General features: G+C 33.5%; 1 protein-coding gene across 2 annotated transcripts in view; it reads right to left on the bottom strand.

Moving 5' to 3' along the window:
* Positions 1-12,256, bottom strand: part of LOC114513506 (ovostatin homolog 2-like) — a 42,869-nt gene extending 30,613 nt beyond the window's left edge. For both annotated transcript variants that reach the window (XM_036019366.1, XM_028532841.2), the window contains exons 1-10: positions 12,065-12,256; positions 11,574-11,757; positions 10,907-11,063; positions 9,610-9,662; positions 9,181-9,201; positions 8,597-8,765; positions 8,013-8,097; positions 4,526-4,643; positions 855-966; positions 285-394 (exon numbers count right to left, since the gene is read on the bottom strand). In XM_036019366.1, the coding sequence (XP_035875259.1) occupies positions 285-394; positions 855-966; positions 4,526-4,643; positions 8,013-8,097; positions 8,597-8,765; positions 9,181-9,201; positions 9,610-9,662; positions 10,907-11,063; positions 11,574-11,757; positions 12,065-12,129 (1,074 nt within the window). In that variant the 5' untranslated portion in view covers positions 12,130-12,256. The remainder of the gene's footprint in view (positions 1-284; positions 395-854; positions 967-4,525; positions 4,644-8,012; positions 8,098-8,596; positions 8,766-9,180; positions 9,202-9,609; positions 9,663-10,906; positions 11,064-11,573; positions 11,758-12,064) is intronic.
* Between the last annotated feature and the right edge of the window lie 1,159 nt (positions 12,257-13,415).

Raw genomic sequence — 13,415 nt, 5'->3', positions numbered from 1 at the left:
AAGTGTCATATTTCTACTGAGAAGGAATTATCTGTTCATAAATGTAACCATTTATTTGTAAGTTTCTTAAATTCTAATACACAGATCTTCTATAAATAAACAGATAGTATGGAAATAATTGTATGTTTCACTTTCTTTTAGCCTAGGGCTTTTTCTAGTATATCAGATGCAGCAATGTCACGAATGTGTTATGACAGTGGGGAAAAATGTTCAGAAAATTTTGAAGGGCAATCTATTATCCAAGAAAATGAAATGAGAACATATATTTTTTTACTCAAACCTACTGTGCCAAAGTAAGGAATTCCTCTTCTATAGAAAGGGTCCATGTTCTCAAAGTTCACACTCCCAAGGAATTCAGTAATAGGAATAGAAGCCTTTTCACTGATCTGCACACCTGTAAGAAATGAGAAACAGTGTCAAAGAAGGTGTATCACTTGATGTGCAATTTTGTAAATTTCTCACTCTCACTTTGGCACTTGGAAATATTCCCAGCTGTATTAAATCTGAGGTTGACAAACATCTCTAAAGAATCTATTATCACTCTAAGCTTTTGGACCACATGGTCTCTGTCACAACTTCTCAACTTTGTTGTTTTCTTAAGCAAGGTAAACAGATGTGGTCCTGTTCCAAGTTGAGTGCAGCATTTACATCACAATTTTATTTTAAATATTTTTAGAAAAATCTTACTCAAAAGCAATCCTCGAACTGACCTATTAGCAAATGTACTTCACTTTACTGTATTGAGCAATGATTGATCTGTGGTTGGTCACTGTGGTTGAGTATCACTAAACTATAAAATTTCTCCTCATGAAGCTGTGCATCTCCTCAGGTTGCCCATAAAACATGACCGTTACCTGTCCCAATTTCTGTAGCAGTTACAGTGACATGAAATAACATGAAAAATCCAGAACGGTAGAGTTGAAAGACTCTTGTATTTACAACTTGAGAAACACAACCATTTCTCAACTGAAAAATAAAGAGAAGGTACAATGAAAAAGTTAGGGATTCAAAAGTCTCTCAAGATTATGGCATTTTAGCACAGCCCATGGCTCTATTTCCCATACTTGTTGGAATGACCACAGAATTACAAAAGACTGAGGGAGAAGAGTTTTCATCAGCAAATGAAGTAAAGAGATATTGTATGTTTTACAGATTTCAGGGCCATTCTCCTAGAAACACTGTAGGTGGAAACAAATTAAAATATAAAAATAAAACTGAATGATACTTTAAAAGTAAATTAAAATCATGCTGAGAAGCACTAATAACAGGTGGAATAGAATCAATCTTCCAATGTATAACAGTAAAACACGATTTAATGTCAAATAGTCATTGAAAATAAGGAAGCAATGTATGGATAATCTTTCCTTGGTAACATCAGTAATTAGAGAAATATAGATTTAGTTATATTTAAAATAAAAATATTTATTGACTTCAAATTTAAACTATTAGAAAGATACAGCAACTCATTTGATTCTGAAAACTTCCATATGAGCTAGATACTGTGGTCGCCTCCAGTGTACGGGTAAATAAACTGAAGCACCGGGTAGGTTATATAATCTGCTCAAGGTCACACAGAAGGTTTTAGAACCAATCAATCATTTGGACTGCAGAGTATGTTCTCCTCTGAACCATCAAGTATCATATCAACAGCAACAGAAAAGGCAATTTTACTATTTATCTAATGATAATTATCAGATATCAGATTATCAGTTATCAGATATAACAGAATCAAATTAAAAAGAAATGATAAAAATACTCAAAGGAAACTTAACTGCTTTGAAATTAAGGAAAACTATTTTCCAGTAATACCAAGTCAAACAGAAAATGTGAGGTAAATCAGTATGAATCTAGTGTCAAGGAAAAACTGCTTGGTATCAAAGTCTATGGTGTTTAGTTATGGGTGAGGAAAATGTAGAGCAATGTGTTTTTAACAAAAAGAACCAACTGACATTTTTAAAAGCCAGCAATATAAACTAAACTTTTATGGAAAAGAATTAATAAAAAACTGAAATAAATTATTTGGGAACACAAAAGTAATATTAGAAAGAAAAGAATAAAAGGTCAGAGTAAGACCAATAAAATAGATAAATTTTTTAGGAGCATGATTTAAAATAAAGAGAACAAAATTATATAAGATTAGGTGCCAACACAAATTATTTACTTGGAAGAAGGCTAAATTTCTTATTCAGAACACAATAAAAACTACTTTATGTTGATTAGTAAAAATTTTAAATTTTAAATCTTAAGAGTATACTTAGCTACATCTATAGCATAGTGGTAGGTGAAACCATTTTCTGAAGCTGAGAATCCAGAAACATTAAGAACTTTGGTATTTCAGATATACCATAATCAAAGTCAATATTTGACTTAAAAAAACAGTGTTTGCGTAGAGGCTAAAGGACAATATTTAAAATGAAAGTTTATTTTTCACAGAAATAAGAAAAGCAAGAATAATTAAGAGTTCTCAAAAACAAATACAAACTGATAAATATATAAAATATACTCAAACTCACTAGTAATGCATATTTTAAAAAATAAATGTGTCTATCAAAATGACAAAAATTTTAAGCAATATATGTAAAAATGGAGACATTTTTAATTGGACAAACAATCCAATTAAAAAACGGGCAGGGTCTATTTTTATCTTCCTCCTATTGACTCATTTGAGTTCTTTATACATTTTGGAGATCAAACCTCGTCCAAGGCATCATTGGCAAATATGTTTTCCCATATGGTTGGTTCCCTTTCCATTTTGCTGATGTCCTTCCTAGCTGTGCAGAAGCTTTTTAATTTGATGCAGTCCCATCTGTTCATTCCTTCCTCTATCTCCCCTGCCTGAGGACATATAACAGTGAAAATATTGCTTCTTCAAGGAGCACATACAGAGGGCCCAGAGACATGTGAAAGAATGCTCAACATCACTGGCTGTCAGAGAGATGGAAACTGGAACCACAATAAGATACCACTTCATACAAGTCAGAATGGCCATCGTGAACAAATCAGCAAACAACAAGTACTAGTAAGGATGTGGAAAAAAGGGAACCTTATGTAGACTGTTGTGGCCACTGTGGAAAGCATTATGGAATTTCCTCAGAGAACTAGAGATGGAATTGCCTTTTGATCCAGTGATCCCACTACTGGGTGTATAACCTAAGAACCGTGAAACACCAATTCAAAAGATCCTCTGCGCCCCAGTGTTCATGGCAGTGCTGTTTGTAGTGGCCAGGTGCTGGATGCAGCCTAAGTGCCCATCTGTACATGAGTGGATTAAAAAGCTGTGGTACATTCACACAATGGAATACTACGCGGCAGAAAGTATGAAGGAACTCCTACCCTTTGAGACAGCATGGGTGGAACTGGAGAGCATTATGCTAAGTGAAATAAGCCAGGCAGCAAAAGACAAGTACCATATGATCTCACTTATAAGTGAAACCTCCTAATCAACAAAACAAACGAGCAAGCAAAATATAATCAGAGACATTGAAATTAAGAACAAACTGACAGTGACCAGAGGGGAAGGATGGTCAGGGATGGGGGAGGGGGATAACAGGGGGAAACAAGAGGAAGGTTCTAATCTAGAAACATGTATGAATTGCCCATGGACATGGGCAGCAGGGTAGGGATTGACTGTGGGAGCAGGGGAGGGGTTGGGGCAGGGGTAGAGCGACAGGGGAAAAATTGGGACAGCTGAATTGAACCACAATTAAAAAAATATAAGTTTCTGTCCATCTTTAGCAAATATTGATATTTACTTAAAGGGTCTGCATCAAATTTGGTGAGTAGCTTCAGGACAATCAGATTTATAATATAAACTGTGCAGTATATAAGAATTTCACTTTTGGAGTCCAAAGATGATCTTGAGAGAGATGGGCAGGGTTTTTCACTTAAGGTTAAAATGCTACAGACTGAGAAAGCAAATGGTGGTTTCAAAAGTGAGCTTTATCAAATTGACTCAGACAGTGATTTGTCAACTTTTGGAAAGTAAAAGAGAAAAATGAGTTGATTTCCTGTGAGTGAGTTAAACTTCATGATAATAGATTTTTTCTTACTTGTATTAATAATAAATGTTGTAGTCCAAAAAAAATGAACTTTAAATCTAAAGTAATAAATATAGATACTCTGGATTGCAGAGAAGTTTGCAAATGACCTTTTTTTCATAAGGATAATTCTAGATTCCATGGGGAATGTGATAAGAGATTCATTTATGTAAAGGGTAACTAATGAATCTTCAGAGAAAGATCAGGAAGGTCACCCAGACAGGTTATAAAACAAGGAAGCCAATAAGAGCTTTCAACTCTAAGAATTATTAACCGCCTATAGGCGGGCAACAATTTACATAGCCTAGAGATAAGAGACTATTGATAAACATTGTATTTTCTTCCTCATTATTTATCTTATCTAACTGCAACTTCCATTATAGACAAAATTAAAATAGTGTTATATCCCTTTTATAAGTGAAATCAAAGGAAGAATAATAATGAAAATGAACAAGACCTTTTTTTAGAATAAAGATTAGGATCTGTACCTGTACAATAAATTGCTCACATATTTCATTGTTGTCTTTCTCACAATTCCCAGAGGAAAAATATTTTCTGCACACCCGGATTTGGGCTTTCCCTTGCACAGGCTGGCCAAAGGTGTATCTGGTAAGAGAAGGTGTATTGGTAATTATAGATGAGCAAAATCATGGTAATATTTTATGGCCTCCTTCAGAATTTGTATGTGAAATCTGTAACCTATGAGTACCCCAATGACCAAATTCTGTTAGGAATCCTCACCTGTTGGTGATATCGTCCCCACAGAATGAACAGATTTGGCATTTGATCAGTTAGCAGAATTCAATTTCTTTTTAAAAATCAAATTCAAGGTAATGTAGACTCTAAAATTTCAGTGACTATGATTTAATGATTGAATTGAGCTTTTAAAATTGTATTTTAATCTCATAAAAATAAATTTTTTTGCAACACTTTTTCCTTTAGCAAAAATATGTGTGTAAAATAAATATGCTTTGATCAAAAGTACGGTGTCTTTATGAGGTGGGGTAAAATAAATATTTCATTTTTTTCTGAAACATACAAAAAATATAAGTGTTTTAAAAGTTTAATCAGCCCTGGCTGGCATAGCTCAGTGGATTGAGCGCGGGCTGGGAACCAAAGTGTCCCAGGTTCGATTCCCAGCCAGGGTACATGCCTGGGTTGCAGGCCATAACCCCCAGCAACCGCACATTGATGTTTCTCTCTCTCTCTCTCTCCCTTCCCTCTCTAAAATAAATAAATAAATAAATAAATAAAATATTAAAAAAAAGATTTAATCAAAGGCAAATACAATTGATGTGAGGGATTTTTTGTGTTAGTTGAGGATTTGGTCCACTAAGAGTCAGGAAAACAGATAAATGTGAAATGAGTATACAGCAAAACTTGATATAATTACATTATCAGTTACACTTTCTTCTACTTATTGGACACTGGTATATATCTGGTGTTTATGAACATTATCTTATTTACTTTTCCCGGTAATTCTGGGATGTACGGTAGGTATATTGTCCCATTTTACAGGTTAGTAAACTGAGGTCAAGTAACTCATTTCTCCATATTGTAATGGATGGAATTAGAATTTAAACTTAGATCTTCCTCACTCCAAGTCCACATTCTTTTCATTCCACTACTTCATTTCTCTCTTTATAAAAATTCTTAATATTTCTGAGATTTTGATTCAGCCCAAATCATTCAACTCCTCTGTCAGCTCTAAATATCAATTACATATGAAAGAGACATAAGACTAAGTTATACCTGAAATATCTTATTTCTTCTTATTGTCTTTTATACATAAAATAAAACTTTTATTGTAGTATTATCTATAGGATAACACATGTCTGTGAAATATGTAGCTTAAATTTTCACACAGGTCAAAATAAACATTCTCTCTTTGTTTTTGACTTAAAAACTGTAGTTAAGCTTTCATTCGCTTAAATTCAGGTTATAAATATGTCTGCCTGTCAGCGAATTTTCTTCTTCCTTAAAAGTGTAAGTCATCTCTGAAGTTGTTTGCTAAAATAATCTAATTTGCCGTTATCTTCTCTAGCTGCTGCAAGATAAGTCCCAGGGAACACTAAACAAACAGTGCACAGGCACAGTGGCATACAACTTGAAGCAGACAACTAATTGATGCACTGATGTAATTCCTAGACACACAGCTTCTGTTCATCATATTCTCACAGCCTGCCCAGAAATAACCTCATAGCACACACAGCTCCTGTCTCAATTGCCTGGTCCTATTGCAGGATATTATAATTGCTGATACGGAAATACTATTTAATATCAAATTGAAGTAGAATATAACATTAAAGAAGTTTCAAAAAGTCCCAATTCCATATCAGTATTTAGCTTAACAAGTCTTTTATGAAAGTGATGCTTCCTAAACATTTTGGTTCTTCTGATATGAATTTAGCATACCATTGGGCAGATTAATTATAGATGTTAATCCCATTGACAATCCTGGCTTTGCGTATGGTTTTCAAGTGAAGCCAGTTTAGGATCTTGGATTTCTTCAAATTTATGTTGATTATCCTATTATTTTATTAACAAGATAATCTACAATCTCTCAAATATTACATTTATTAAATTCTGACATATGTTCAGCTACCCTTCTTGAAACTCAAAAAAATTATGATTATTTTCCAGGAGTCCCAAGAACATTTTAAATATTATAAAAAAGCTAGAAAGTGCTTTTCAAGATTCTTTGTGGCATTCGTGAGCACTACCGCATCTGTTCATTAGATAGCCCTTTACCCAGTGTATCTTTGATATACTACTGAAAATATCAAAGGCAAGTAATTTGTATTAATCAATTAAACAGTATTTAAAAATGTGGCAAATACTAGTATTTTTAATTGCTTACATAAGTTACAACAGAGGTTTTGATTAGGAGAGTAGTTCTGGAGTCAAGTAGTGTAGATCTAAATCCAAATTCTGTCATCAGAAAGCTCCATTAATGTTAAGTTATTTTAATTCTTTGTGTCTTATTGTCTCTCTATATAAAATAAAAGTGATAATAGCTATCACATAGCATCGTGGTGAGAATATAATAAATGCATACTTAGCACAGTATTTGGCACTCAATAAATATTAGCTATTTTAAATTATTTTTTAGAAAGGCGAGAAAAGGCATCGCACTTTTTAAGAAGTTAAATTGCATTAGAAATAATTTCCCAAAAAGAAAATAAATATTTCTCAAGTCATATAAGAACTTTTTTTTACGTTAAAAGGATTCAAATGAATTCAACTCAATTGATAAAATGCCTTCTTTTTACCAAGACATATGTGAAAGTTTCTTTTCTTTTCTCTTCTGTTAATGAAAACACCCAAGACTATGAAGGTTCAGGGAGGCAGGTAGTTTTGCACCGGCCCCTGGAATTGTGCCTCGGAGTAACATACTTGGTGAGCAACGTGGCAATAAAAAGACTAAAAGAATATTACATATTTTGCTTTGGTAATTCCAATTCTGGAATTCTTTCTTAAGTAATTTTTAAATAAAAAACTACTTCTTATACACTTATACACAAAGACATACACTATATTATTTTTTAGTACTAGAAAGACAAAATGGAACAGCTTACATGTTGTAGAATAAAAGAATGGTTAAGTAAATTTGGAATGACCATATAGAGACATTTGTGTAGGAACGAACTGGAATTCATGAAAAGACTGGCATACTATAGGGACATATTTTCTTAATTATAGGGGGTAGAAAATTATGATTGCAATTGTGGAAACTTCATAAACATTTAGAGGAAAATAAATCCCACTATTAATCATGCCAGTAGAATTAATATATAGGTAATTTCTTATGTTTTTCTTTGTATTTTGAAAATATTTTACAATGACAATCCATTTCTTGTCTGATAATTTTAACGTAAGCATATAAATAATTAAAGTTACATTGTTAATTTCATTTCTCATTCTCTCTGCGCCTGTGTTGACCTGTGGAGTCAAATCTCCTGAATAAATACTTACTTAGCACATGCATCCACTGGGAATTCTTCCTCGGAAATAGCTACTGTTTGTGGTACACTGACTTTTACTTCAAACTTAGGCAACACTGGAAACAAAGGGAAACATAGTTCAGCCCCCACAATCACCGGAGAGCAAAACATCAGAGTTATGAAACTAAGTATGCTTCTGTGCACAATATTTTTCTCTGTATACATCTGTATAGACCACCCTTCAATTGCTTCAAAATCTGTGTGGCATTAGTAAATGATGGTGTCTCATTAATGATTAACTATTCCCCTTTCCTTTCTCTTCTTTATTCTCATAACTTTACATTTTATTTGTGGTAATCCTTTAGACTTTTCCTGGAAGATTGTGTGGATTCTATAAAATGAGATATATCTTAGGAAGAAAAGGCAGGGGCCAGAAACAGGATACTGGCAAGAAGTGAGCAGCAAGAAAGATGACAAAGCGGGAAAGGCCAAGAAAGGAAGAAGGCAGAACACCAAATCCAGCTTCGCCTAGGATTCCTAATTTTAATGTAAAAGTTACATCGTTTGGTCCTTTGAAACCTTCATTTATGTAGAACAACTATAAGTATCAGATACCATATCTATTCACAGTAAATTGGTGCACCAGCGTCTTTCCTGATGTCCTTTCCACAACAATGGAGTAATCACCAAATATTGGTTCTGAAATCAGTTGGAATGAGAGTTGGGTAATATTTTGAAAAGAAGTCACATTTTTCCATTGAAAAATCCCATTGTTTTGAGGATCCTAGAAAATAAAGAAGATATAAAAACGGAAGCCATATGAGAGTATTATCTTTTCTTTCATGTGGTACTTTGTGTGGTTAAGGGAAGTAAAGAAAGTTCTAACATTCTATTGAACTCATAACTCAAATTGTAAAAACAACATAATTTCCTAGATGTTCAGATTCAATCTTATAGTGTATTTTTCTTAAGTCCAAAAAAGAGAAAAAGCATAATTCTAATTCTAAAACCTAAGTCACTGCGTTTGTCACAAAGCTTTGACTAAAAGTGACAGCCCTCTATGTAGATCTTTGTCTGATGTGTTGCATTGTGTACATAAAGATTTACCTGAATTTATAACTATGCATAATGAAAATTAGACACAAATCACTATTTACCTGAATATTTAAACTGATGGGAATGAAAAATTGATCTCTTACCTGAAGTGTGATTAAAGGATACTGAAAGAGGGAAAAAATGCAAGTTAATATTGTAACAGTGCATTGCTTTTTGGCCACATATTTGTATTTATAAAGACTATTTGAAGTAATTTAAGTATTGAGACTTAGCCCTCACTTTCCCAGAGGGCAAAGTTTTACTGCTACAGGTAAACCCATGTTTTACCTTTAACATGCAACTCACACTTTTCCTATATAATGAAAAGTCTTAAAGAAGTATAAATTAAGTCATGATGAAGAAAAATTTTATGTTTAAATGTGAGATCTACCAATGAAACTACACCTATATGGTTCTCCATGTTACATCTATTTTCATGCTTATGAAAAGCTTCCCGACAACACTTTATATTGCAATAAATTTATTCAATTTGATTAAATTTGAATTGTACCATTAGAAATTATTGAACTCACCAAATCCTCAACAGGCTTGAAATGTGTATTCAGTGTCACAATGCGAACTTGAACTAAAAGACAACAGAGAGGGGGACAATTTTTTTCTTATTACTTCTCTCCCAAGTATTCTTGTTTACAAATAGGCATGGAAATTAATTGCCTTGCTATGACAGAATACTGTCCTTCCTTCTCCCCTAGCTCTGATTTGATCCTTTGAGATTTGAATTTTATTTGGGAGGATGTCTTATTGCACATTTGTAATTTCTCATGTTGAGGAAGCTGGCTGTTAACCAAGCTGACACTAGCTGCTGCCACCCCTGGAACTGGTGGCAGAGTTAGTCATAGAAGGACAGAGGTAGAATATTTGTGGTAGGAGTTCGACATAATTTTTCTGGGAAAATGTACTGATGCTAGTAAACATTACAGCACGTTAATTTCAGCAGAATTCTAGAAAACCATTCTAGCTACTTTTGTATACATACCTGTCATCAGAGCACTTCAGTAAGTCCAGAGAGAGAATATAATACAGTAAAAAATCTCACCATATCATTCTGTTTTAATTAATTTCTTTCTTTTCAATAAATCATAAACATATATAATATTAAAAAAATGTATAGTTGCTCTCATTTAACCCTCTACTTTAAAAATGAGAAAACGAAAAATCTCTAACATCAGAATTTGATTGACAGAAGCCAATCGTTTATTAAAAGAGTCAAGACAAAGGAACATCTTTCTGAACCCTTGTTTGGTGTTTGTTTCTATCTTCTATCTAAAAAATAAAGAAAATTGTAGGGTTCTGCTTTGATTTTCAGATTTATGATTACTTTTACTGATATGAAGAATAATAATAGTAATAAAATGTCATTTATGGAGTCTTTATTATGTGCTAGGTACTGTTTGACACTGACTATTCTCCCAATATTTGCATAAGGGAGATACTTTAATTATCTTCATTTACAGATAAAAACACTGCATCTAAATAGAGATTTAACTAGCTTACCCAACTAGCAAATTATGGAGCAATAACTCAAGCCAAATAATTTTGCTCCACATCCATGGTATGTATGCCTGTCACAAAAATTTGTACAAAGTAATAGCAGCCTGCAAAATTTTAAGAAGCAAAGCATTCAATTACTGGATTTGGAGGGAATTATTTTATAATTGACTCAGTCAACCAGTAAAAAGTCTAGAAATACATGATCCCATAACATTAAGAATAAATTTAAGACTAAAATCCCTGTGTTTGGATTACTCTAAATTTAAAGACTGTGTTCCCAAGGTCAATGATACAAAGAAAACATGAATATTGACTCACCCTTCTCTCCAGGTTTGTAGATGGGTTTATCTGTCTGCACAAAGGTTACCATCTCTTCCGAAATGAGTGCTACAGACCTCCTCTCAAAGATTTTAACAGTATCTCCCTTAGCCAACAATGTCACAAAAGCTAACTGTGTAGAGGACTTTTGAGAAACCTGTTTCATGTTAGAGAACAGAGATTGGGGCAATTATTTTTAGGTGTTTAGAATGTGAACAATGAATATCTTTAGTTTCTCAGCCTGAAAGAGCCTTATAAGCCCCTAAGGCTTATTTCTCAATGAGAGCTTTGGTGATTATTTGTTACAATGTCTTTATCTAGAATGAAAAAAGTTTCTAATAAACTTTTTATGTTTCCTTTCTATTTTTCTGTTGACCTAAGTTCCACTTATGCTGCCTTACATTCCGTTTTCTCATATTTTTAAACAGTTCTCTCAAAAAAGCAGTAATTATATCCTATAATTGCCTCCTATAATAGAAAAATGGTGATATTTCACTTTTTTGCCTATGTTAATTTTCATTTTATTTTTTTGCCTCTCAGAAATTCTGTAGTTTTATTCTCTAACTTTCATAATTCATCAGAAATCAAAGTTTGTTATTCTAATAATTTTAAATAATAATTTCATCTTCCCACTTAAAGTTCTGAAATAGTCTAATCAGTACCTCACCTTGAAATCTGCACAAGCATAGAAGCTCTGCTCATCCACATACTGGTCAAAAATAGTGGTATTGACTTCATCGTACTCGAAGACAATGCTCAAGGATACAGACTCATTGAGATTTAAAAGGTGGAGACAGGCCTTTTCTGTAGAGTGACTCTGAATCACAGAGGAGACCCATAGAATATATTGCCTATGCAAAGAAAGTAACCAACACTCTGAACAAGTACAAGAGAAATCCAAAACATGCATAAAAAGCATTGTTAGCTTATTAAAATAGTCCCGAAACACATTTTTCATTACTTTAAACTCTGAGTATGCAGAGAGAGATATCTTAAGAAAAATATGTCAATTCCCTTCATACACTTGTTTAAAGTTTTTAAAGCAAACCAGAACTCCATCTCAGAAGTGTTAAAACATCAAATTTTAACGCAGAACGTATTTAATAGGGTCACTTTGCTAGTACTTTAATATGAATAAACAGCATAACATTCCCTTACGGTTCTGAAGCCACAGCAACAGTAAAATGAAGCCAAATGGTGCTCAGAAATATGATGGGCAACATTTTATCCCAATGCCTGAACAATGAAGAACTCAAAATAGATATTCTTTCTGTCTCTTTGTCTCTTTTTCCCTTATTACAAGTCAGCTGCCTCAACTCTCCAGTCTTTCTATCCTTCTATTCTGTGTCTGTCTGTATGGTGTTGCTTTTATAGCCACACAATGAGAAATCAATTACTTTCTTGGGGCAAATATGAGAACCATCGCTCACACTTAAATCACCTTTCTCATTATTGCTCAAGGGTTGTTACTTGATACAGGACTTCCTTCTTAAATTCACTGATGCTGCTCTGTTTTTGGAATTAGCAGCACAGGTGGACAGGAAGAAAGAGAAACAAAGAAACAGTTGTGTGACACTTAGGAGTTCATTCATTTAATTTAGCACCTCACTCACAGGGCTGACAGGAGTATCAAAAGCATTTTTTTTTTTTTTTTTTTAGGAATCAGCACTTTGAAAGAAAACTGCACCTCCAAAGAGCTGTAGCTATTTCAGTGCCCAAAAGGTCAATTTTCCAGGCTTCTGAGATAAGTGCCATATCTGATGTTGCCAAAATCCAGATGCAAACAGGTATCTCAATCTTGGCTCATTTTACAAATAATTGAAACTGGTAAGTTATTTTTCATAATTTCATAATATAGAATACAACATTTAAAATGACGATATGCCCTGGCTGGCGTAGCTCAGTGGATTGAGCACGAGCTGTGAACCAAAGCATCACAGGTTTGATTCCCAGTAAGGGCACATGCCTAGGTTGCAGGCCAAGGCCCCCAGCAACCGCACATTGATGTTTCTCTCTCTCTCTTTCTCCCTCCCTTCCCTCTCTAAAAAGAAATAAATTAAAAATCTTTTAAAAAATCAGTAAAATAAAAAAATGATGATATGCATTCAACATTTACTATAATTTTCTCTTTTCAAGGGTCTTTGGCCTTTTTTAAAAAATTGATGTTTAAGTACAGTTGTCTCCATTTCCCGCCACGACTCCCCCCAACCCCAGCCATCCCCACCTCCCACCCTTGATCCTACCCCACTTTGGCTTTGTCCATGTGTCTTTTATACATGTTCCTTGACAATCTAGTATAATTTTCTTGTAAGGTTTTTCCTTTTATTTTTTAAACAATATTCAGTATCCTTTTATACTTTAAGTATAAGAAGAAAGGAAAGAAAATGTGATAAATATATGTGCATGCATACACAGATACTAGTCACTTTTGGAAAAAAATAATTTATCATAAATTTGATTGCAAAACATTTCTATATGGTAAATGAGCCATACCAAAGAGAATGACACC

Source organism: Phyllostomus discolor, chromosome 2 (genome assembly GCF_004126475.2).
Source record: "Phyllostomus discolor isolate MPI-MPIP mPhyDis1 chromosome 2, mPhyDis1.pri.v3, whole genome shotgun sequence".
In the NCBI taxonomy this organism is placed as follows: Eukaryota; Metazoa; Chordata; class Mammalia; order Chiroptera; family Phyllostomidae; genus Phyllostomus; species Phyllostomus discolor.
The sequence above is the reverse complement of the archived record's forward strand: the minus strand, read 5'-3'. Positions and strand labels throughout refer to the sequence as shown.